The following is a 27074-nucleotide window of genomic DNA, read 5'->3' as shown; positions in this document are numbered from 1 at the left end:
TGGAGGCTCATGACAGAGCCCCCCATGCAGCACAGGGCAGTGGGGGGTGGTGGGGATCATCCCCTGCCTGGCAGTAGCCAGCTACTGTAGGAGCTGGGGCTGGGCTATATATCTATAGATATAGGTATTAACTGAACACAAATTTTTTTTGATATATTTACAATTTTAAAGCAACCTGGAAGCCTACCAATTCCTCAATCCCTATAATAATATAAATTCTAAATACCTATAAAATATTGATGTTTGATTTTGGGTTTTTTATGATGGACAAATCAGGACTCTCCTTGACCCCTTCATTCATAGAACATAGTCCAGGCTCTTATCTCCCAAGCCACAGCTCCCCCAGCCCTGCTGGTGTCCCCACTTCCCTGCAGCCCTACTGGTGCCCCTCACTCCCCACTCACAATCAACTAGCCTTGCTGACATCCCTCACCCCCCCCCCAGTGCCCCCCAGCCCTGCTAGTGCCCCCCACCCCCCACCGACAGCCCCCTGCCTCCCTCAGGCCTTCCGGAGGCGCCTCCAGCTGCCAGGGTTACAGAGCCAAGGACCTGGGTCCACAACCCCCTGCAGGAAGTGGCAGCTGCTGCAGCAGAGCAGAGCGCAGAGCCTGGCTCCTCCCCACTTCCCAAACCCAACCTCTGCCTGCTGCAGGCTCAGGTGGAGGTGGGGCCGGCTTCCTGATGCTGCATGCACTCTCAGGGGGGCAAGGGGACCCATGCCCCCCAGATCTACACATGGGGCAGGGGCAGGCAGAGGCTGCATGCTGCAGGCTTGGGCTCCCCACCCTGCTGCCTTCCCTTGGGAGCTCCACAGTGCAGCAAGTCTGACCCAGCACTGCAGGGAACAGTGGGGGCTGTGCGGATAAGTTGCTTGCCACTGCGAGTCCCACGCTGCCCTGGCAAGACATCTCCTGCCCATATGGCAGCAGTGAGGGGCACAAACCCATGCCGCCTCCCCCACTGAAGATGCACAGACGGGACGTCTTGCCAGGACAGTGTGGAGCTTGTAGCAGCAAGGAGTTTCCCGGTCCAGCCTGCTGTTCCCTGAAGTGCCGGGTTGCACCTGCTGGGCTGCAGAGGCCTCAGGGGAGGGCAGGAGAGTAGTGACCCTGAGCCTGCAGTGGGCAGCCCGCCCTGTGCACAGATCTGGAGGACATGGGTCCCCCCCTGCTCCCCAGGGAGTGTCTGCAGCCTCCAAGAGTCAGCCCCATCCCCTGCCCCCTAGAAGAGCTGCTCGCAGTCCCATCCTGCTTCCTGCTGGGGCCCTGCAGCTGCGCACTGCAGCCCTGGGCTCTGGGTCCCAAGCCCCATCCACTGCCCAGCTAGGCAGCAGCCACAGCTGCAGCCCTGCCCAATTGCCTCCTTCCCTCCCTATGGGGGCCTCAATCCCTGCCTCCTCTCTCCGCCCACCTCCACACTGACTTACCTGCAGGAGCTGCTCTCCAGGCTGCCTGGCAGTCATGTGCACATACATGCACATGGTGCCCCCTGCCTGAGCCAGCCCTCCTTCCACTCCCCCCCGCTCCTCCCCCCCCAGTCCCGTGCAGGCTGGAACCCTGCCAGCCTTCAGAGAACTCTTTGCAAAACCACAAAGTTCATGGCTTTCTCTGTAAAAAATGAGAAATTCACATTTTCCTCAGGTAAAGAGGGAAATCTGCATTTTTTTTCTATTTCCCCACGGGAAACGGAAAACCTGGATCCATGCTCATAACAAGTCACAGCAAAGCTTTGTTCAGTTAATCACCAGTTTCAAAACCCACCACACTTGTTCCTTGTCTTTATACAACCTAATTTGGAATGAGATGCAGCCTAAAATAAGTGTTTGTGAAATATCTGAAGAAGCACTTAAGAGCATGGTAAGTAACATAATTGATAACCAACTAAAATTTTATTACAACATGACCAAGAACTCTAACTTAGGACTCCTAGCTTCAAAATATACTAAACAGACAGCTGAACCTAGAATAAAATCAGACCAGGATATCATTTCCTAAATTGTAATGTTAGGTAAACTTGTAAAATTACATACAATGGCTCTGCACTAATCTAGGTTCTTCAAAAAGTCACTACGGATCAACCGCATCTTTTTAAAATTGGGGCCTATGTCCTAACAGGGCATAAGTTGTTCTTGATCTGTAAAACCAAAACAGCAAGCAGCAATGAGAGTCCCCTCTACCTCCACATCAGCTCCCTAATAATAGATTATATTCCTTCCTTTCCCAGTTCCTGGTCAGTACTTATTAATTCCCATCAAATAAATCTGAATTAAGACATGGAAAATAAGGTGATATGGTCTAAATCAGGGTATCTTCTGCAAGATGGGAAGCATAATATCCACTGGGGTGTGGGCACTAAATGGAAACAGAAGAATTGGAATGGGAAGAGTTTAAGAAATTGAAGATGATTTGATTCAATCCTAGAACAGCACCATGAAAATCAAGCTAGCACTCCTAAAAATGTATGTGTTTTCTGTCTTGGGAGTGAGACTTGAAAAAGTTCTGGCAGGTGTGTCAAAGGCCTCCAATTTTAATTTTGTCTTTATCTGTATAACATAAAAGGGAACTGTATGGACATAATATAAGACTGGAAACTTAATGTCTTTTTAGGTATAATGACACTTTTAATGCTGCTATAACAGGAACATTTTATGATCAGTGTGAAAGACTGGTGCCCATTTCACATATTCAAGTGTCCATACTGCCAAATTAGCAATAAAACTGATCATTTCAGTAGAGTAGACAAATCTACAGTAATGCTGACAACAACTAGCAACAGACAGGTAGGTCTACTAACAGGACAGGATGGGGAAATCTTAAATTGCACCTGCTTGCGGTGTGTCTTTTTTGAGATCAGTATAAGTTATCTGGAAATGTTTAGAAATGCTGGAAGTCACTTCAGGAAAATAACTATATACTATGTGTGTGATACACACAAACATGCAACACTTTCAACTTCATGATATTACTTGCTCACACTGTTAGAGGGGGAAACAAAAATATCTTTAAACTTGCTTTTTCATCACTTCACTAGAAGCGAACTGATCACTAGAAGGAATGAGTTCACAAAGATCCATGTGTATGCATAAATAAACTGGTATCCGAATAGCAAGCTTCCTCAGCATGCAGAACCTGATTTTATATCTTATATTTCTACTGACTGAAATGTTATCCAAGTAGGCATGAACTAATTTTTACTGATGTTTTTTTTTTTTTTGAGAGAGAGAGAGAGAGACCCCCAAAATGGGTTGACATCAAAACATTCATCAACTTTACTGCAAGCTTTTGTTTAATTCAAACCTTGAGCGGAAACGTGTTTCCCACCGTTTAACAAGTGCATAAAACATAAGATTTACTTATGTACTTACCAATAGAATTGTTGACTTTGTCCCCTTTTTTCTTCTTGTTTTTCTTGTTCTTGCTTTTTGGCTGAGGAGAATCTGCAAGTATTAGCTTACTGTTCTGCTGCTGCTCACTTGGAGAAGGAGATTCACTCACTACAGGTGCTTTCTCTTCCTTTATGTGATTCAACTGCTTTTTGTTGTTATTATTATTGTTTATTTTTTTCTCCTCTTTTTTCGGCTCTGTGAGTATTGGGAGTTCTGCTGCTTTCACTTTGGGTTCTATTTGGTTTCTGGTTTTAGGCTGAATCTCTGCTGCTTTGGGGGTTTCAATAGGCTTTTTCACCTGTTCTGCACATGATTTGTTTATCTGCTTTAGCTTTTGTTTGCTATTACCTTCTTTGTGTTGATGCATTATATCAAGCAGAAAAGAGAGGGGCTCATGCTGTTTCACAGTCCCATCCTTCTGGAAAAGCAGCTTTGAGTCTCTGGAGTTTATGGGATTGGAGAGTTCACAGGCCGTTTCAGAAATTGACCTTTGTTCCATATGATTCACACGCCTTGACTGTGAACCAGATGAGGTTTCTACCTTTTCCGATTGCTCAAGCGTGCCATTCTGAATGTCTTCTGGTGTGTTTGGGACAGATTCCTTCACTGCCTGGCAGTTTCGAGTAAGCATGTCCATCTTCTGACAGTCTTTACTTGCTCTCTCTTTTTTCTTTTTCTTTACAGCTCGTAACTGCTGAAGCTCTTGAAGCCTCTGTAACTCCTGTTTTAGTCTCTCCTCCTCCTCTTCCTCCCGTCGTCTCTGCTCTTCAAGCAGTTGATGATGCTCCCTCTCTCTTGCTTCTGCTTCAAGACGAGCCTTTTCTTCCAACTACAAGAAATGAAGCCCATTTAATACATGATGACAAACAATTTAAGAACTAGGGATTTCAGAAAAGCTCTTAAATCTTAAAACTTTGCACAAATATTCCAGGAACAAAAGCCACAGGTTGTAATAGGTAAATGCACCTGCAAAGAATGGCACCATAGAAAACAAACAATAAAAGAATGCTTGGAAAATACAAGGAACCTTTTCTGCTTGGAAAATATAAATTTCTGCATTTAAAATATTTAATAAGATTAAAAAAATAATAAAAAAAAAAGTTATTTATCTTTTCCTTCTTACTGCTAAATATGCAACATTAGAAAAAGCCAAATCCTTACGAGTATTGTCCAAGAAGATACGGTATATTTTCCATTTCTGGAAAAAAAATCCCTTATGCTAATTTTCTGTATAATTTGTTAACACCAAGATATGTCATATAGTATTCAATCACATGTTCAGTTGCACATCCTTAATAAATCTGAGCAAGTACAAGTGGCTGAAGAGAACTGAGAGTGAGCAAGCACAAGGTAATGTTAGTATTTAACAGTTATGTACCTTCAGTAAAGGGAACAGTACCCTTTTTACAGTATTGTTTTAATTAACGTGGAGAAGACAGGTCTCTACTGAATGATTTGAAAAAATATATTTGTTTCTGTCTTGGGGCATAGGAGACACTACTGCAGGCCTGGCTGCTAAGCTACTGTGTTACCAGTTACCAGTCGGTCATGATTCACTCAGGGACCAGCTCAATACACAGTACCTAGCTAATATAGCCAGTTAATTACCATCAATTAACACCTACAAAAGGAGAGACTAAGGAGAGGAAATAATCAATACAGACAATCAACTGACCCAAGGCAGAGACAGTCAGTTGCACAAGCACCCATGTCACGAGTTTTGTCTGTCTGTCAGCAGCTAGGGGTGCAGGGCCCCAGAACCCCCCTGCACCAGTCTCCTCGACAGCTGGCAGGCGTTGTGGCCGCAACAGGGGCCACCATCCCTGCAGCTTTCACCCTGCTGCACCTTAACACACACAAGGTCGCCCATGTCACAAGTTTTGCATGTCTGCAGCTTGAGGTGCAGCTCCCCACAAACCCCTCACCAATCTTCTTGAAACTTGGCAGGCTTTTTGGCTTCACCAGGAGCTACCACCCCTGCAGTTTTGACCCCCCTGTGTTGTAACACATATATGTGACATGAGTTTTGCTTTCACGAATTTGGGGTTCAGTTCCCCTCAAACCCCTGCACCGATCTTCTTGAAACTTGGCAGACTTCATGCTCTCAGTAGGGGCTACCAGCCCTGCAAGTTTCATCCAAATCAAACAAAAAACAACAAAGTTATAGATATTTCATTGATGCCTCATTATACCCTATGGCCGGATCTCCGAGGTGGCTCCAAAGCTTCAGAGCCGCTTCAGCTGGATTCAAGCAGAAACCCGGTCCAGAGCTCCAGATCGGATCCCTGGCATCTGAAGCGGCCGGATCCGAAGCCAGATGGAATCGTTGCCAACTCGCACAGGCCTACTTCCCTACAACTGCTGCCTTCATGAAGAATGTGAGTTTTTTGACATCCTCTAATTAGTAATGTCATGTAACTGCTCTGGAGTGCATTAGGGGTTCTGAAGTTTTATATGTAGAAAGCTCTTCCTCAAATCGCACATAATTTCTGTATTAGCAAACTAACTAATAAAACATGTCCAACAGATGCATTAGTGAATCCTCCCTTCTTTGGAATAAAAAAGGAAAAAAAGAAAAGGCAGACAGCTGAAAATAGCACCAAGATTATACAGGCATGCTGTACCTGTCCACTATAAACTACGTGAGTGTCAACTTAAATTGGTGCTACATAGTCTTGAATGGTAGAAACACATTATATATTCATAAATTATACCGTTTATGACAAACGGGTCCATTTCTTACCTTCCGTTGCTTATGTCTTGCTCGCTTGGCTGCCCGAGAGCTGCTTACTGGTTTGGTCTCAGAGCTATTTATAAATTGGAGTAAATCTTCCACCTTTCGATGGTCAACTACACTCTCCCTTTCAGAAATCTGGTCCGATTTCTTAGGCTGTTCCTCTTTCCTTTTCGTCAGACGTAATCGAAGTTTTTCCCTCATTTCTGCATAATTTCTACTGGTTGGTGCAGCTGGTGGCTAAGGGATGAAAGACAGAGATACAGTCACCTGGTGCAAATTTACAAATCATGGCATGACTTACAATTCTGTGGTATGAAATTTCAAATAGAGCCTATATAGGTTACAGCATAATATCAGAATCCAATGCCAGTTATGCTGCATGTGTAATTTGCTCAATAGGTAATAATACTGAGACAACAGAATTTGGACTGGCTAAAATTAAAAAAGAAACTTTCTAATATGCTGCCCATGAAAGGTCATGCACTTCAAGTCTCACTAGCTTCACTTTGAACCAAACACTAAAGACTAAAGAAAAGAAGATAAAGGCAAAATGATCAGTTAATACACTTTAAAAACTTAGCTAACTGTATAAAAATGCCTCAAACTGGTCAAAATTGCTGTTTCAATAAATCCTATCTTTAACTGAAAATTAAATTCCTGATGTAAAAAAAGTTTGCTCATTTGTAACATAAGATTTAGTAAATTTAAAATTAAGCTCTTTGTTTGCAATAGGCAAAGTCAGCTCAAAAACAGGCATTCTGTAGTTAAAAATGAATCATTTAACATTTTGGAACCAGTTACTATACAATAAGTTCCAAATGAAGAAAAGTTTTAGGGTCAAGAAGCAACTTGACAATTTGTTTGTTGAGACTATTCTACAAGCATTCCTTTCTAAATATTCCTTTGCTCAACTCTAGCACATTGCTTATAGCTAAGCCACTGAGTAACTTTATGCTTTTTATAAGGTATGAAGAGCCTGGAGGGAATACTCTGCTACAATATAACCCCATTAAGCACTTATACAACCAAATGTCTTCTCTCCACTACCACCCTTTTATTCAATTGGTTGTTCCATTAAAGTTACCTCCACCTGAACAGCTGCTTTACAGGTTTAAGATGTAACAGTTCAATTTTCCAGTTCAATTCTATTATTTTTCACTCCCATTTCTAACCTCTGTAGGATCCTGCCCTTATTTCTCTGTCCTTTAATACAGGGGTCAGCAGCATATGCCTTGCAGAGTTGCAAGGCTTTGTGCCTGTGCTTGTGCTGGGGCTGAGAAATGAGGAGCTGGGACAGGGAGCCAGAAGCTGTGCCCATAAGGCTGCTGCATCCCTCCCCCTCCCCCAAGCCTGTGGTGTGAATGTGGCTTTTAGCTAGAGGGAGCTGGTCAGGGCCGGGGAGCTGCACCAGGGCTGGGGACCTAGAAGATGTGCCCAGGGTGCTGCCACTTCTCTCCTCCTGTACCCCATCCCCAGCACCCCAAGACTGCAGAGAGATCACAGCTTCCAGCCAGAGTGGAGCTATGCCAGGACCAAGGAGAAGTGGCAGCAGCACAGAAACAGCTTCCAGCTCCCCTCGCACTCCCACTGCAAGCAGGGAGCAAGGGGCTGGGAGAAGCAGCAGTGGTGCCAATGTAGCTCTCATTTGCATGGCTCTGAGAGGAGAGCAGCGAAAAAAACCCAGACCAACCAAAAAACAAACAAACAAAAAACAAACTGTGCAACTTACTCCTCCATGGCCAAAGAACTCGCAGTAGCAACAGTCACAGTATTTTCCTTCTTTCTGATTTGTTGATGTTGAGGTACTGGAGCTATGTTCTGAACAGCTATCTTCATCTTGGCTCTCCTCTCCATCATACTGTTGATGATCGTATGTGTTACTGTTATCACAGCGATGGCCCTCACAGTCTGGGTCACTGTATTAAAGCAAACAAACAAAAACAAGATTTTGTTTATATATTCTGAAAACGTCTGAGAGCGTTATATAGAGCTAGATATATTTGCATATGCATCAGGAACAGTGGTTCTTGAAGCTTATAACTAATAAAAATACTGCTGTCTAGCTATGATCACAGGAGAATCACTCTGAAACTGTGGTCCATTGATTCCTGGTGGTAGAGCTGTACTGCTATCCAGTGCAGCCACAGGCGGCAGGTAGTGGAATGACCTTCAGGGAAGGTAGGCTGCAAAATAAGCAGGGGGAACTGACAAATAAGCAGTCATAGACCAAGCAGCAGCACCACCACTACGTTGTGGGGACAGCATATGGCAACGTTTTCCCTCCTGAAAAGCCACATATATCCGCTAACGGTGCTGTAACATGGGGAGTAGGTTGCCACTATTAACCTGCCCAGCCCCCAGCCATAGGTCTACAAGTCCTCAATGGTGGAGCAGGGAGATGTTAAAATCTCAATGACTGCAAAGATGGACAAAGGCTGCAGTGTAACAAGATCTCCAAATGAGTTGGTCTCCTTGCCACTGGATCAAGGTCCTATTCTGTTAAGAACTATGTGCAGCAGATTCTCCACAATAAAAGAAGTCATACAGAGGCATCTTCCATGAAAACAGCTTTAGCACGTTTTTCAAGCCCTTTGGTGACCAGCTAGTGATGCAATAGTAGGATTGCGAGGCCTAGACCTCTGAGCCACGAACTGGCACAGAAGAGGCTGTTTCAAGAGGGTTGTCTATGACTTTGTCCTGCTCCTTGTACGAGGCAGGAGTGCAATTAGGCAGCTGTAACTGAAACTGAGCAGCCTTCTAGGATCCTCTCTGCTCACCCCATGTGGGGAGTGGGATAGAAAAGGGGCCCTAAACTTACCGGGCACTTTTACATATGCTCCAATTAGAACATGTCAGAGCAGACTTGATTAACTGAGTCTGCTGGAGCATTGTAATCAGAAAGCTCCAGTGTGCTACAGTGTCTCATGTATTCAGCATCCCCACATTTCAAAGTGGCAGCGGGGGTGCTTTAATTAAAGCTTGTCAAACAAGCTTTAGTTAAAGCACCCCTGCCGCCATTTTGAAGTGTGGAGATGTAGAATACACTGGATACTGCAGGCATTTTAATCAGAGTGGCTCCTGAGAGCCACTTCAGTTAAAATGCCCCCTGCTCTGCCCCGGAGCATGTGTACAGACGTCCAGTCTCCCTCCCTACTTGTTTCCTGACTGGATCCATTGGAATCACTTTACTGTGGTCAAAAAAAAAAATCAATGAAGACACACAATCAACTTTGGGACCTGGAACATCAGAACCATCATGGTCAATTAGCCATCTTCAGACTCACAGATAAGGCAACTGTGGAAGACAATTATCCTTGACTGCAATGCATTGCTAATGACTGCCATTGATTCCTGGTGGTTTACAGAGAACTGGATGATCACACACAGCTTGGCCTCTTCTTGGTTTTCCCTTTCTTCAACAGGTGTCCAAACCCTACTTTAGTCAAGAGCCTCCAAGCCAGTTGAAAATAAAAAGCCACCAGTGGTCCATCCAGTCCATTGTATTCAGAAGAATAAGCAGGAAGCTGTATAGTAAACTGTTAGACCAGTCTGTCCTGAGAAAACTCTTTCTTCACTAGACAAGAGGTTTTGGTCCTTAAATATTTGAAAATAACACTGATCATTGTAATTCTGCAGCATCCTGTAATCTACCATGTCCAATCCTCCTTGAAACCTGCTAAGCTTTTAGGTTTTTTTTTTCCATTCCCATTCAATTAGTATTATGGAATTCAATTGCAATAATATCTAGTAAAAGTATTTCTTTTGGTCATTAATTTCCCCATGTCTTTGTACTAGAGGGAAGATGAAATGGAGGCATAATCTATTCTCTAGATATATTTATCAGGATACTTTTATATTTAATCTCCTTTTGAAGATAGAAACTGATTCTAATCTTCCCAGTGTTCATTTGAAATTGTTTCCTATGCCTCTATTCATGCTTGCCACCCATCTCAGAATCCCTTCCATCTCATTTTTAAACTGAGTGACCAGAGCTGACTGCAGTTTTCATCAGAAGACAGACCACTTATTCATATTCTGTCACGATATTTTTTTCTGAATTCTTCTCCACTTCATTCATTATATATCCTAACATTTTTTGTAGGATGTTAGCACCTAGAGATGCTAACAAAAGTGTGGGTTCTATTTTACTAGGTGCCCTATATCAGAATAAATCTCTCCCCTTTGTAAAGCTTCAATAATTTTTTGGTCCTAAATAGCAACAAATTGTTTTGTGTTATCAGAAATATAAATCTAACCAGATGTTATAGTTAAATCTCTTTGAAACCAACTCAAGTGTCAGCTTAATTCATATTTTCTCCATTGATAGGTATTGCTGTAGGCCTTCTTCAGTCTACTCCATAGCAACCACAACACAGTGCTACAGGTCAGAGCACTCAGAGGATTCAACTGGCACTGTTCAAATGCTTGGATAATGCAGTGACACTGATTTAACAATCTTCCCTAACATCTTACACTCACATAGCGCTATTTGTTTGAACCTTTGTAAGATCTTTACAAACTTGAAACATTACAAGCTCTATAGGACTGAATCCATAGTCCAAATGAGGAACTGATACCTTAGGTAGTTTAAAATGTCATGCTTAAAAAAATCTGTTTAAATATGGTACCTTGCTGAAGGAGCATACTGTCTATCTGGTTACCAAGCAAAGCTGAATTATTTTAAGATTACACTGATTTTTACTTAACTTTAATGCTTTTTGTGTTTCATGGCTATGCTAAACAAGACGAAGCCTATTCTGGTATATGCATCGTCTGAAGAATTTGCACTTAGGTCCAAACTGCTTTGCTATTGGGGAAAGATGGATCAACTAGAATAGCAGTTCCCAAACTCTGACAGATTGTACACCAGCAATTTAAAAGGATACAACCTTAAGTACCACAAGCAAATTTTTCAGTTCAACCTAATAAGTGGTATTCTCTTCCATCCTACCAGTGTGGTATTCTCTTCCATCCTACCAGTGAACGGACGCGGAAGACGGCAGGAGAACTGCATCCGAGAAACCAACTGGTGGCTTCGGCAGTGGTGTCTCGAGGCAGGCTTTGGCTTCCTGGACAACGACCCGCACATCACGACGAGGGACATGCTCAGCTGGGATGGGCTTCACCTGTCCCCCAAAGGTAAGCGTGTTTTCTTCTAGGGTGGTGGATCTCCTCCGGCAGGCTTTAAACTAGGCTCGTTGGGGGGAGGGGAAGATGAGGGCAGGGGAAGCTGTGGACCACCAAACCATGTGGCACCCACAAGGACAGCCCAGCCTGAAGAAAGAGAACATTGGGAACCTGCAAGCCATGGGGAGGCCAGCACGACGGCACAGGTAAGGAATGAGAAGGTAAGAATCAAAGGGCCCCTTTGGACTCGGAGCGGGGGGGCAGCAAAGGCACCTGTCGCAGGGCTCAAGTGCCTATATACTAATGCTAGGAGCATGGGAAACAAGCAGGATGAACTAGCGCTCCTGCTTGCACAAAACATCTATGACTTAGTGGGGCTAACGGAAACCTGGTGGGATTCATCCCATGACTGGGCAGTACATATTGAGGGCTATAGATTGTACAGAAAGGACAGGGTGGGGAAGAAAGGGGGAGGGGTTGCACTTTAAGTCAGTGAGCAATATACATCGACCCTCATCAAGATGGAATCCAAGGATGAGGAAGTAGAAGGATTGTGGGTTAGGCTACATGGGGGGCAAGGAGAAAGGGATTTGGTGGTAGGGGTCTGCTACAGACCCCCACATCAAGGGGAAGAAAGATTCGGGACTCCTGAGGCAACTCTCAGAGACCATAAAAGCTAAAGAGGCGGTAGTCATGGGGGACCTAAACTACCCGGATATCTGCTGGGAGACGCAGACAGCAAAGTCCCACTGCTCACGCAGGTTTCTAACCTGTGTACAGGACCTCCACCTGACACAGGAGGTACACGGTCCCACTAGGGGGAATGCCATACTGGATCTGGTATTGGCAATGGGAGATGACATGGTAGCAGACCTCCAGATTGGTAGCCATCTGGGGGACAGTGATCACCTAATAATAGAATACACCATAAGATGTCGAGTGGGTAAGGTAACTAGTAGGGTGAAAGAGCTAGACTTTAGGAAAGCTGATTTCAATGAACTCAGGCAATTAGTCAAGGACGCACTGCAGAGTAGGAGATTTGAAGAAATGGAAGCCCAAAAAGGGTGGCTGTACCTTAAGGAAACGATCCTTCAGGCACAAAGCAAGACGATCCCCGAGCGAGGCAAAAGAGGGAAAGGGGCCAGGAGGCTTCCCTGGCTGACCAGAGAAATCCAGGGCAGCCTAAGGGCCAAAAGGGGAGCACATAAAAAGTGGAAACAGGGAGAGATCACCAAAGATGAATATACCTCCTCTGCTCGTGCTTGCAGGGAGGCAGTTAGACAGGCCAAAGCTACCATGGAGCTGAGGATGGCAACCCAAGTAAAAGACAACAAGAAATTGTTTTTTAGATATATAGGGAGTAAAAGGAAGGCCCAGGGTGGCATAGGACCCCTGCTAAATGGGCAGAAACAATTGGTGACAGACAGGGGGGACAAGGCTAAACTCCTCAACGAGTTCTTTGCCTCAGTGTTCCTAAGTGAGGGACATGACAAGTCTCTCACTGGGGTTTTAGAAAGGCAGCAGCAAGGTGCCAGACTTCCATGCGTAGATCCTGAGGTGGTGTAGAGTCACTTGGAAGAACTGGATGCCTTTAAGTCGGCAGGCCCGGATGAGCTCCATCCGAGGGTGCTGAAGGCACTGGCCGACATCATTGCAGAGCCACTGGCGGGAATATTTGAACGCTCATGGCGCACGGGCCAAGTCCCGGAGGACTGGGAAAGGGCTAACGTGGTCCCCATTTTCAAAAAGGGGAGGAAGGAGGACCCGGGCAACTATAGGCCAGTCAGTCTCACCTCCATCCTTGGCAAAGTCTTTGAAAAAATTATCAAGGCTCACATTTGCGAGAGCCCGGCAGGACAAAGTATGCTGAGGGGAAATCAGCACGGGTTCGTGGCAGGCAGATCATGCCTGAACAATCTAGTCTCTTTCTATGACCAGGTTACAAAACGCCTGGACACAGGAGGAGGGGTGGATGTCGTATACTTAGACTTCAGGAAGGCCTTCGATACGGTATCCCACCCCATACTGGTGAACAAGTTAAGAGGCTGTGACTTGGATGACTACACAGTCCGGTGGGTGGCAAATTGGCTAGAGGGTCGCACCCAGAGAGTCGTGGTGGATGGATCGGTTTCGACCTGGAAGGGTGTGGGCAGTGGGGTCCCGCAGGGCTCGGTCCTTGGGCCGATACTCTTTAATGTCTTCATCAGTGACTTGGACGAGGGAGTGAAATGTACTCTGTCCAAGTTTGCAGATGACACAAAGCTATGGGGAGATGTGGACACGCCAGAGGGCAGGGAACAGCTGCAGGCAGACCTGGATAGGTTGGACAAGTGGGCAGAAAACAACAGAATGCAATTCAACAAGGAGAAGTGCAAAGTGCTGCACCTAGGGAGGAAAAATGTCCAGCACACCTACAGCCTAGGGAATGACCTGCTGGGTGGCATGGAAGTGGAAAGGGATCTTGGAGTCCTAGTGGACTCCAAGATGAACATGAGTCAGCAGTGTGACGAAGCCATCAAAAAAGCCAATGGCACTTTATCATGCAACAGCAGATGCATGACAAATAGGTCCAAGGAGGTGATACTTCCCCTCTATCGGGCACTGGTCAGACCGCAGTTGGAGTACTGCATGCAATTCTGGGCGCCGCACTTCAAGAAGGATGCGGATAACCTGGAGAGGGTCCAGAGAAGGGCCACTCGTATGGTTAAGGGCCTGCAGTCCAAGCCCTACGAGGAGAGACTAGAGAAACTGGACCTTTTCAGCCTCCGCAAGAGAAGGTTGAGAGGCGACCTTGTGGCCGCCTATAAGTTCATCACAGGGGCACAGAAGGAAATTGGTGAGTATTTATTCACCAAGGCGCCCCCGGGGGTTACAAGAAATAATGGCCACAGGCTAGCAGAGAGCAGATTTAGATTGGACATTAGGAAGAACTTCTTCACAGTTCGAGTGGCCAGGGTCTGGAACGGGCTCCCAAGGGAGGTGGTGCTCTCCCCTACCCTGGGGGTCTTCAAGAGGAGGTTAGATGAGCATCTAGCTGGGGTCATCTAGACCCAGCATTCTTTCCTGCTTATGCAGGGGGTTGGACTCGATCTATTGAGATCCCTTCCGATCCTAACATCTATGAATCTATGAACCTAAAGTACCACCAGAGAATTTTTGTCATATAAAGCAATTATAATAAATCTGTTAAATGTCACTGACAGGTTGTCTGCATATCACTGGTGGTACCCGTACCACAGATTGGGAGCCGGTGAACCGGAAGGAACAATTTGTTTTCCCCAATCCAGATAACATTTTTGGCACTGACAGCATTTAAAAAACAAAAAAAACAAAACACAAAAAAAACCCAAACACCATTTAAAAACTGAGCAGGTTAAACCCTGGTGCTACACAAGAGCATGGAACGCTACGTGTTTCATCACCATGGCCATAGCTGTGTGTGCAAGGTCACAACTGAGGTGACTTAGGTAAAGTCCCACAACCACACCAGGGGCATACCAAGGCATAGAACACAACACTGTTCATATTTAACTAGTGGACAAGACTCACTCTCTGTGTGATGGTTTATGATGCGATGCGACAAATGTAGTTTTTATTTCGACTTTGTTACTGTTTTAATATAAAAATAAGAATAACCAAAGTCCACTCACCTGCACACACTTGGTGGAGCACTTACAGAACTGTCTGTGGTTGAAGTAGGGGGCGCAACGGTGGTGGGGCAAAGACCTGAATGGGGATCCACAAATCCGGGGGCTGTTGCAGCAGTTTTGGGGAAAGATGGAGCAGCAAGATTTGGAAGATGTGGTGTAGAAGCTGGAGACAATGCAGCAGGAGAAAGTGAAGGAAGTGATGCTAAACTAGTAGGGCTATTCCGTGGTGCTACAGGTGCAGAATGTCTATGGTCCTCTTTATTGATATTATGGAACACTTCACCTAGATGTGAAAAACAAGGAAAAATTTACGAGCTTTTTCAAAGGAAATGGATCAACATTACCACTTAACTACCCAACCAACCATTCCAACTGCAATACCTGCCATCCTGACTTCTATTCTTTTTAAGAAACAGATAAGTGATCCTTTTCACTATAGCTATATTTCGGTCAGAAATCAAAAGAGGGGGGGGAAAAAAAAACAACCTTTAAACAGACTTCAATAGGTTAACTAGCTCCTCTTTTTACATTGACACTTTGGTAACAAACATTAATCTTAAAATCAATTATAAAAACCTTTTTGGATAAGAATACAGAAAATTTTAAATTGTAATCAAAAGAAGCTGTTTTACCATTTACATAGCATAAGTGATAATAAAACCTTTACGTCTTTGCGATTAAATTAAGCAACAACATCTGGTAATCTTATAGGAATAGCAATCCTTACCTATTGATGAAGGTCGCTTGGATGATACTTTAAACTGGTTGCTGCTTGACTGCACTGTAGTGGCTGTGCAGGAGACAGAAGAAGTGGCAGAAGAGGTTGCCATGACAACTTTATTAGCTTCCATAAAGGCATCCTGGAAATTGTACAGACATTTCTTCTTTGCAGCAATTTTTTTCTCTTTGCTATCAGTAACTGCTGTTGCTTCATTGCTAGATGTGGTAGGAAGTGCTTCAGGTCTTATTTCTGAGAGTGCTGGTGCTAATATATCACTCCCTTCAATTGAAACACACAGTAATTAAGACTCCTAGAATTACCAGAATCGTGTTTTATGGCACTTTGAGTTAAACATGTAGTAATGTGCTGAATCCTGACATGCTACATCTAAAAGGTGTGTTGCTAATGTTGACCCAGTAAGACTACTGAAGTAAATGTATTTTCAGTGAATACAGCCATAAATTTAAATTCTCAGGCAAGATTATCATATAAACCAAAAGTTACAATTTGAAAAATGTTTTAAATATTAGTAATGGTAACAAGTGACAAAGTGGGGTAACACCCCACATTTCCATATATTTCTGTATGTCCTTTTCAAATGAATTTAGGCTTTCTGAAAAGTGTCAGTTTAAGCAGCTCATGTTTTACACCCAGGCTAGTCACTTAACAGTTACAGCACAGGCAGTGGCAGTACACCACCTCCATCATGGAGGGAAGATAATTTAATGCTTACTGAATGATTAGGTACTCCCAGTACCACTTTGGGTGTTGGTTTGTGATATACACTTCTATCCAATAATAAATGAACTGATATTGCTGGCTCTTTTGAGATACGCCAGATACACATGCAATACTGTGGCTGTGCCAATACTATGGACTATAGCCAATGGACTATTCTGCTAATTTTTTTTTTTTTTTTTTGTAATGCTACTACTGTAGCTGGATACTAGTTAGCTACAAAGGAGACTTAAAAACAGCCTGGGTAAAAAAAAACAACACTTCAATTGACGGTCCTCTTTCAATATGAAATATTTGTTATGACAGGAGTAGTAAGATACACAAATTACTCCTATACTGCAGATCATATCTACCCTGTTCTACTTGCTTCAAAAATATTTTATAGGTTTCCAACATGTTGCTGTAAACTGGCACAGACTGTACAACACCATCAGACTTGCTGGTTTAATGAAGCAAGATTTACTGAACCTTTGGCACAGGATCTACCATACACATGCAAGTCTGAATAAGCCTTTACCCTCAGATTTCTGACTCCTGACAGGTGTGGGGGGAAAATGCATTTTACTGGAAGCAGCAGTGTGTTAGTTTGTTCCAGCTCTGCAGCATTTGTATATACTGGGCACTTCAGTGGGACCTTTTGGTGCTTTTATCTAATAGCTGATTTAGTCAGCTATTAGATAAAAGTGCCAAAAAAGCCCCACTAAAGCACCTGATTTATACAGATGTTATGTGAGCTGGGTCCAACTCGCACAATGCCTCTTCTGGGTGTCAACTGGGCTCAGCATGAGGGTACAGAGTTTAAAGTAAAGCTCTGGGTGTATTTGTTTTTTAACATCTGTAAGCTGCCTGTCAACAGGCAATTGATATGTTCTTCTCATCTATGAAAAGTGAAATTAAATTATTCAAGGGTCTAAATAATGTAACACAACAAAACATTCTTAGTATGTGCTTTATTTTTTGCACAAGTGTTGTCCAGTCAGCTCTCCCGGTTTTAGGCCACCACAGCTACAAGAGGAAGGAACTTGTGGTAGATATTGTGGTATTATTCTAGCCACACTCCTACATTTTTAAGAAACAAGAATAAGGTCCTGGTAGAAGGAAACGTAGGAGTTTTATCTGGTCTCCCTACCTTATGAGGGTCACCAAATCCACACATCTTTTCGCAACTACACAATTCTGAAAATGCAAGCCTCTGTCTAAATATCAGAGCCAAGAGGCAGCAGTTTCTTTCTATTAGTGCCCTTATCATGATACTGAACAGCTTTTATTTTCATGTTTTCAGCCACTGTAATAACACAGATGGGAAATTATTAAAGCAAATCTTTGCCAGAGCCACTCACAAAAGCGACAATGAAATGCATCATTGACAAACTGCCATGTTCAGTTTTATAATGTAGTTTTCTTAGCATTCAGTGTGAAGTTATAACAAACCCTCACCAGGAAGTGTGTCAGGCAAAAAAGTAGCAGGATTCCAGTTCTTGTCACTCATCATTTCTTGTTCCCAAAGACTTAGAAATTTAGAGCTATTCCAGTCTGGAGTGCTCCCAAAGCAGCTGGGATAAATATGATCTTGGAGTGATGCACTGAATACTTGATGCTTGTTTGTATGATTCTGAACCGGTGCTGGTGGTAATGCCTACAAAATTATAAGAGTATTTTCTAATTAATATTCTGTTTGCTTCTACAGTCACTCCAACAGCAAAATTCCACTCATTATGAAGTGTTCTGATCACAAAAGGCATTCTGGAAAACTAAAAGTAACAATAATCATATCCCAAAGAGATAACTAGACTAGGTTTATATCCATATTATCCATATATAAATAGAAATATTTCTTTTCTGCATGTATGTCTGTTAATAAAATCACCTGTGTTATACATGTATAAACAAATGTATACTAGCTTTTTATAGCCTTTAAAGATAAAACAGTTTACTGAAGAATTTAGAAAGAAAAATCTCCTTTACGAAAAAGCCGTGCTCATGTTGCAGTTCTGCAAGTCTTCATTTTTTGTAAAGAATTATATATGCATAAGCACAAACCTAAAGGAGTCTGACTGCCTATGGTTTCTCAGACAACAATCCTTTATGACAAACCTCGAAGCATGGAGGGGGAAGTGGCACTTTCTTGGGACCACAGCGGCTTTGTCTGGTCTCGGGCATTCCCTGATGCCAGCTCAGGCTTGGACTTTTAGAACAAGGATATGGGGGGGGGGGGGTGTAGAGGGTCCAGGCTCCAACCCATTCCCAGACTCTGATTTTTGGTCCTTCACCCTCCCTGGCCCGGATTCAAGGAGGTCTTGCTGGGGAGAACTAAGGCTAAAAACAGGAAGTTCAATTCCTACCAGGGCAATGCCTTTTATCCTGGGATCCTACAGACAGACAAGCCTATTTTCCCATGTTAAGTTCCTGTGAAGCATCTGAATTAATACTTTGCCCTAGGACAATAGTGGCTAATTGCCATTCAAGCTGCATATGTAAATGACTGTTACCCTCCCCCACCAGCCCTTTTGATGCAAGTCGCATCTCAGGACAAATCAGCCTACAGTCTCTTCTTAGCCCAAAGGCATTTACTAGGGCAAAGGCAGGCCAACCAGAGATTCTGTGGTCCCTTCCAAAGGAGCAGGTAATCCCTCTATCTCTGATGCAGCATATGCAGTCCAGAGCATCCCCAAGGATCGCTCTGCTCTTCTCTTTTCCAGTCTCTCCAGCCCTAAATCCCAAAACTGCTCAGCTGGTCTTTCCCCACCCACCTCTCTCTCTCTCACTCTCACTCCAGACTGTCTTTTCCAAGGACTGACCCCCTGCTTGTTCATACTCCCCCCTCCATTGTTATGTTCATCTCCCTCTTTATTTGATCCCTCCAGAGCATATCCTCCAAAGGATAAGTACCACGTCCAGCCGAGCCACCAGCTACTCAAGTTCTACTGATGCTGGAGATTCCCCTCGTCTTGTTCTGCACTGTAGGCTGACAAAGGACTACATATTAGGTGCAGCCTATAGGCGATACATTAAAAATGGAACAAAAGCTAGAGCCACTAACATGTCCATTACCACATTAGAATCTGTGCACCACAAACTCATGATTTTTCTCACACCAGCTACATCATCATGTTTTTTCCCCAAACAGATGCATAACAGAAAAAGTTTTAAACACCCAGATCCATAACTTTGTTTAAAATTCCCACTGATTTCAACGGGAGTTAAGGTGTTCATGTAATTTTGTGGACCTGGCCCTTAGTGACTTGTCCAAGCTACAAAAGTTACATCAAAATTGAGAAATGAACTCAAATCTTACCCACAGAACTTACTCCGCTTTAAGCAAAAAGTGATCTTTTTTTTGCTTAATAACATGTTAATTTAATTTCTCCAAATACAATCAAGTCTACGCATTTTTTAACCTGTATTTGGAAATACCATACTCACTCCTCAATCTTAACAGGATTTCTGGCCACTTTACAGTATAAGTATAAAGTCTCCATAGCAATTTTCAAAGTTTAACCCACACTTCTTGTTCCACTAACTCATTTCTTTGCTTTCTCCAATGAGTAGTGTAACTTTCTTCATTCTCTGCTGTTTTTAGTCACTTCATGCCTGAATCTATTCAGCTCCTTTAATTCAAACCCATTACAAACCTCTTCTTTTACCTATTTCTCAAACTACGAACACAATTTATCCTATTCAGAGTACCCTCATTTTCCCACCAATTTACTACCTACTCATTAGGGTGTGCCTCATACAACTTTCTTCACTCCTTAGCCCAGGGGTGGGCAAAATGTGGCCCGGGAAGCGGATGCGGCCCGCCAGGCCATTCTATCCAGCCCGCGGGGCCCCTAAAAACTTAGAAAATTTATATTTATCTGCCTCTGGCTGCCTATTGTGCAGCCCTCAATGGCTTGCCAAAACTCAGTAAGCGGCCCTCCTCCCAAAATAATTGCCCACCCCTGCCGTAGCCACTTCTGCAGACAATGCCCATCACCATAATAGTTTATTTGCATTTGACTACATACACACACCAATAGATGCACTGTGTTCTGTAATTTTTTGTGTGTCTGATAGATTTGAATGTAATAATATTATTTCCATACTTAAAATACATTTTTTTAATTCTCTGGGTCTCACATTAAAGCCTCCATCTGAATAGAAAGAATCTATGACTCAAACCAGCTGATCAGAAGAGTGACACGTTCAAAAGGGAATTGTGGGTTTCTGTATTTGAGTAACTGACACCCTCTTCAACAGAAGATTCTGCTTCAGCTAAAGAATCTGTTCCATTTTCAACTAAACATTTTACCTTCTGACTGCCAGGTCTGTATATATAGCCAATTATCTAAGACTGAAGTTGACTTCTCTCCTTAGGCATTATCACCACAAGCAGTAGAGAGGATTCAGCCTAAATTCAGCTTTCCAAAATACAACCCCAAGTAGCTTTTAATTTCAGTTGCAATTTTTTCCCCCTTGAAAAAAAGTCCTTATTTTGTCTCTCCAATCAAGTTTTAGTGCCAATTGAGAACTCATTTTTCACATAAATTTAATCCTAGAAGAGATAGAATGCAAGAGCCTAACTTCAGAGTCCGTTTTTCAGATTACCTTTCCTTGAAAATGTGAAGCACCTTTTGGTTCAAATTTGCTCTTATGAAATGCATATTTCCTGACAATTTGGAAGGGCACACCCCTCAAATCTTAAGCGAGAGGGGAAAAAAACCAAACAGACACGGGACAATAGCCCACTAGGATACCCTGCTTTAGATTTCAGATGTACGTGCTTCAGAAAAGCTATCGAGACAGTTACGTGATCCTAATTTCTTCAGTATCAGTGTCTGCGACCTCTTAAGAAAACGGATCCTTTTCTTGTTAGCTAGCCATGCTATTCTACAGAAGAACTTAGTTGAATTTGCACTCTCTCCAGCACATTCAATGGTAGTCCTCAACACCTTGGCATATTTACAGCATCAACATATTACCTAAATCCAGGATACCAATGCCAATAAGCAACAGACTCTCGCCTCTTCAATGTTTTAAATCTCAACCATACCAAAATACAACATTTAACAGAGCCATGCTACACTAGAAAGGACTGTGGTAATCTTTTAAAAATTGACTACATTTATGTATGTCAGTTCTAACAAACTCTTTACCAGGGCTAGGCTGATGGAAATAAACTACTAGCTAAATGAAGGCTAAATTCTATCATAAGATTATATTTATTTTTAGTTCACAGATTATATGAACAAATTACACTGTAGACTAGTTGATTATAGTTTCACTGGCACACAGCTCTATTAGCGAAACAAAGTATTTTATACATATTTACAATTGTTCTTCTATAACTAGAAAGCACTTTCTTCATCCAACTTACCTTATTGTGTGCAAAGGGAGAAGCTGTATATAAGGTGGGGTGGATAAGTGGACGAGGCAGATGAGGAATAGTATGCAATGGTATATGTCCATGGATATGAGGATAAAGGTGAAGTGCAGGATGTGCAGGCTTTTCTGGGTTTATAAACTGATGACCAGCAGGAAGACGTCCAGCGGTAAGTGCTGAGGCCGTCAGACCTGAAGCTTCTTGTTTGCAAACATGACATTCACAAGTATTTGGACCTTGATCAGCCTGTAAGAGTGAAAAAAGTTAGCCTTATTTTGCCAGACAAATAAATCAGCTAGTTTTCTGGTCCCTTTGCATATGGCAAAACAGTAAGTTTAATGTTTTTCAGTTATATCCAACTGAGAACAGAAGGTGCAGTTTATAGATGGGAAACACAGATAACATTAAAGGAATAGGGTTAAAACTGAAACTCAATATACCTCAAGGTTCACATGTCTGTATCAAAGGCCATTACAAATATTCAGAGTATAATTACGGACATTTCTATAGTCAAGACTAAAAGCACAAATGGTACAGTTTGGTTCTTACTTGGAAGTGAAGAAAAATCCTATTTACCTATCAAGCTATTCAAAAGCTGAATCATCAGGTTACATACTCTACTAACTGCAGTTCTTTAAGTGCATTGCCCAGATATACACCATCCATGCAGAATACAGATTCTTCATACAGAACCTTAATATTAGTGGCCTCTATAATAGCAGGAGGGTGGCTCATTGTGGAAACAAGCATATCAGATCTGGACAACCCATATAACCACCATAATTCTTCTAGGCTGCTTAATGTCCATGCAGTACATGGGACAAACTCCCCAAAAGTCATCTTACTAAAGGAAATGGGTACTAGTAATCTAAATAAATAGCTGTAGAAGAGCTCTCCCAAAGACAGCATGAGATTTGGACTTCTCTGTAGACAACATAACATTAAATAAGTGCATGTCCTACATGTCTAAGATTAATTTTTCTTTCATGGAAATAATGGGCTGCCTGCACTTTCACTTGAAGGAGCTATTACCTTCAACAGGCAGACTATATTAGCCAATTTGTAGCCAATTTTGATATCATTCAATATTAAGCTCAAGAGTCTCTATGTTGCCATGGCATGTTCTTTAAGCCCATCTCTACCGGCTTTTTAAAACATATGGGGTGTGTACACACATGCTAAATTTCTAATAGTCAAGTCAACTTAATTTTTTAAGCCAACTTAACTGTCAGAGAGGACACACATGTGAAGCAGAGTAGACTTAAATCCAGCACAAAATAATACACCTCCAAGGTGTATTATTGACTTAACTAATGCGGTGCAAAATAATACATCTCTTTGGAAGTATATTATCTTGCGCTGCATTAGTTAAGTCAATTTAGTTCACAAGATGGCTGCAACTATGTCAAGGAGATATAGTATATACACTCCAACATGACTTAAGTAGGCTTAGTTAAGTTACTTTACTTTAAGTTGGTTGAGTATGTGTGTAAACACTCTCAGATTCTGAGTACCTGGGAGATAAGCTGAATAGCTTGGTTCTGGCTATAGTAAAAGAGAGCACCTTAGTTTAGTCTACTATTGGTCCTCCTTACCCTTATCTATAAAGAAAAATGGAAGCTGGTAGAACGTTAAATATTAGATAGCAGAAATAAATTGAAGGACTATGTTTGGTATAGATCTCAGAGAACAAATAAAACTGTTTTATGAAATACTGTATATGGGAAGTACTTCTAGTCAAAGCTGTAATTCCCCTAGCGAATGGTGTTGCTAAAGACAATATTTTAAAGAAAAAGATGGAATGGGAAGAATGTGTCCATAGGTTGAAATGATTGCCATATATATATATATATAGGACACACACACTCCCAGGGGCCCGCATCCGGGACACTGCGGAGAGGATCCCAAAGCTCCTTAAACCCACAGACCACTATCCCATGCTCCTTATTCATGTGGGCACCAATGACACTGCTCGGAGCACTCCCAGCCAGGTCATGAGGTGCTACAGGGATTTGGGAGCGGGGCTTAAGGGTCTGGGGGCACAGGTGGTGTTCTCGTCGATCCTCCCAGTCTCAGGCTATGGGCTGAGAAGGGACAGGAGGATCTATGTGGTCAACCAAAGACTGCGGCGCTGGTGTCGTTGGGAAGGCTTTGGCTTTCATGACCACAGCCCGCTCTTTGGCGAGAGAGGCAGCGAGCTGCTGGGAAGAGATGGCCTCCACCTCTCTCCCCTAGGGAGGAGGCTCTTCTCAGCCAGACTGGCTGACCTGCTCCACCGGGCTTTAAACTAAGCCTGTTGGGGGACAGGGGGACTACTGCCACTGCTGGCCCGCTGAGCAATCCTTGCAAAGCCAGTGGATCACGGCGCTTCAGGGAGCTCACCCCTGCCCCAGCCCTGGTAAAATCTGTGGGCAAGGAAGGAGCCCCCCAGGGGGCACTTGCCTGCCTGTACACTAATGCCAGGAGCTTGGGGAATAAGCAGGAGGAGCTCATCCTCCTGCTCAGTGCAAACAATTACAATGTCATAGGGATAACGGAGACCTGGTGGGACTCCACCCATGACTGGACCACAGGTACAGATGGCTATACCTTGTACAGGAGGGATCATGTAGAGAAAAGGGGCAGGGGCGTAGCTCTCTGTGTTAAGGAAAGCTACACGTCCCTGCAAGCCGATATTGGTGACCAGGGTGGACGGCTGGAGATCCTCTGGGTTAAAGTCCGTGGGGAACACGGCACAGGGGACACAATGGTGGGAGTCTAATACAGACCTCCCACCCAAAGTCCTGAGCTTGACCAGGAGTTTGCCCAGGAACCATGGTTGTCATGGGTGACTTCAATTACCCGGACATCTCACGGGAGGATCGCTCAGCAAAATCTGAGCGGTCACAGAGCTTCCTCTCGTGCGTGGATGACCTCTACCTGACTCAAGAAGTCTATGGGACAACAAGAGGCAAAGCGCTGCTCGACCTGGTACTGGCTACTGGGGATGACCTAGTCAGCAACCTAGTGATCGATGGGAAGCTGGGTGACAGCGACCACGAGCTGATCACCTTCACCATCCGCTGAAAAGCTGGCAAGTCAGTCAGCAACACTCAAGTCCTTGACTTCAGGAAAGCCGACTTTGACCAGCTCAGGAGGCTTGTCAGTGAGGCCTTAAGGGACCGTGACCACAGGGAGAGGGGAGTTCAAGAAGAGTGGTTGCTCCTCAAGGGAGCAATTCTTAACGCACAAACTAAGTCTATTCCATCTCGAAGGAAAGGCAGCAAGAGGGCACAGCAGCCCCCCTGGCTCTCCAGGGACCTAGCAGATCTCCTGAGGCTAAAAAGAAAGGCCTACAAAGGATGGAGGATGGGAGTCACCTCCAAGGAGGATTATTCTGCACTGGTCCGGTCCTGTAGCGAGCAGACCAGGAAAGCCAAGGCTGCAACTGAACTCCAGCTAGCTTTGAGCATCAAGGACAATAAAAAGTCCTTTTTCAGATATGTGGGGAGCCGGAGGAAAAGCAGGGGCAACGCTGGACCCCTGCTGAACCAGATGGGGCAACTGACAACTGATGCCCAGGAAAAAGCCAACCTATTAAAATAGGTACTTTGCGTCAGTCTTTCATCAGCCCCACGGGACGCCCATGCCCGCTACAGGGCCGGGAAGTCCGGGCGAGGGTGATCCCCTGCCCTCCATTAATGCTGATTTTCTGAAGGAACATCTTGAGAAGCTGGATACCTTCAAGTCAGCTGGCCCTGACGATCTTCACCCCAGGGTACTCAAGGAGCTGGCAAGCATCATAGCTATGCCCAGCCTCTAGCGCGGATCTTTGAAAACTCTTGGCGCTCTGGTATAGTGCCCGAAGACTGGAAGAAGGCCAATGTGGTGCCTATCTTCAAGAAAGGGAGGAAAGCGGATCCGGCTAACTATAGGCCCATCAACCTGACTTCTATCCCGGGGAAGATCTTAGAAAAGTTTATTAAAGAGGCCATCCTTAATGGACTGGCCGACGCCAACATCTTAAGGGATAGCCAGCACGGGTTTGTTGCGGATAGGTCTTGCTTGACCAATCTCATTTCCTTCTACGATCAGGTGACCTATCACCTGGACAAGGGAGAAGAGATTGATGTCATATATCTTGACTTCAAAAAAGCCTTCTATCTGGTGTCCCATGATCGCCTCTTGGAGAAACTGGCCAACTGTCGCCTTGGGTCCTCCACGATCCACTGGCTGGAAAATTGGCTCCGGGGTCGGACCCAGAGGGTAGTAACTGATGCAAGTCACTCATCGTGGTGTCCTGTGACCAGTGGGGTCCCCCAGGGCTCTGTCCTTGGACCCATACTGTTCAACATCTTCATTAATGATGTGGACACTGGAGTCAGAAGCGGACTGGCCAAGTTCGCCGATGACACCAAGCTTTGGGACAAAGCATCCACACCAGAAGACAGGCGGGTGATCAAGACTGACCTGGACAGGCTCAGCAAGTGGGCGGACGAGAATCTGATGGTGTTCAACGCCGATAAATGCAAGGTTCTCCACCTTGGGGGAAAAAAACCCGCAGCATCCTTATAGGCTCGGCAGTGCTATGTTGGCTAGCACTATGGAAGAAAGAGACTTGGGGGTCATCATTGACCACAAGATGAACATGAGCCTGCAATGCGATGCTGCGGCTAGTAAAGCGACCAAAACGCTGGCTTGCATCCATAGATGCTTCTCAAGCAAATCCCGGGACGTCATTCTCCCCCTGTACTCGGCCTTAGTGAGGCCGCAGCTGGAGTACTGCGTCCAGTTTTGGGCTCCACAATTCAAAAAGGATGCGGAGAAGCTTGAGAGAGTCCAGAGAAGAGCCACGCGCATGATCAGAGGTCAGGGAAGCAGACCCTACGATGACAGGCTGAGAGCCCTGGGGCTCTTTAGCCTGGAAAAGCGCAGGCTCAGGGGTGATCTGATGGCCACCTACAAGTTTATCAGGGGTGACCACCAGTATCTGGGGGAAAGTTTGTTCACCGGAGCACCCCAAGGGATGACGAGGTCGAATGGTCACAAACTACTACAAGATCGTTTCAGGATGGACATAGGAAGAATTTCTTTACTGTCTGAGCCCCCAAGGTCTGGAACAGCCTGCCACCGAAGGTTGTTCAAGAGCCTACATTGAACACCTTCAAGATGAAACTGGATGCTTATCTTGCTGGGATCCTATGACCCCAGCTGATTTCCTGCCCTTTGGGCGGGGGGCTGGACTCGATGATCTTCCGGGGTCCCTTCCAGCCCTAATGTCTACGAAATCTATGACACATTCTTCCCATTCCATCTTTTTCTTTAAAATATTGTCTTTAGCAACACCATTAGCTAGGGGAATAAGGGAATTACAG

At 44.1% G+C, this 27074-nt stretch overlaps 1 protein-coding gene across 3 annotated transcripts in view; it reads right to left on the bottom strand.

Annotated features, from left to right (window-relative positions):
- FAM193A (family with sequence similarity 193 member A) overlaps positions 1-27074 on the bottom strand; it is a 152256-nt gene that overhangs the window by 5480 nt on the left and 119702 nt on the right. For 2 of the 3 annotated variants that reach the window (XM_059721519.1, XM_059721521.1), the window contains 7 exons: positions 21715-21966; positions 17796-17994; positions 15627-15899; positions 14900-15182; positions 7852-8038; positions 6129-6359; positions 3365-4214 (listed from right to left, as the gene is read on the bottom strand). In XM_059721519.1, the coding sequence (XP_059577502.1) occupies positions 3365-4214; positions 6129-6359; positions 7852-8038; positions 14900-15182; positions 15627-15899; positions 17796-17994; positions 21715-21966 (2275 nt within the window). The remainder of the gene's footprint in view (positions 1-3364; positions 4215-6128; positions 6360-7851; positions 8039-14899; positions 15183-15626; positions 15900-17795; positions 17995-21714; positions 21967-27074) is intronic. The other variant, XM_059721520.1, reaches the window with a different exon arrangement.

This window comes from Alligator mississippiensis, chromosome 2 (assembly GCF_030867095.1).
Source record: "Alligator mississippiensis isolate rAllMis1 chromosome 2, rAllMis1, whole genome shotgun sequence".
Classification (NCBI taxonomy): Eukaryota; Metazoa; Chordata; order Crocodylia; family Alligatoridae; genus Alligator; species Alligator mississippiensis.
The sequence above is the reverse complement of the archived record's forward strand: the minus strand, read 5'-3'. Positions and strand labels throughout refer to the sequence as shown.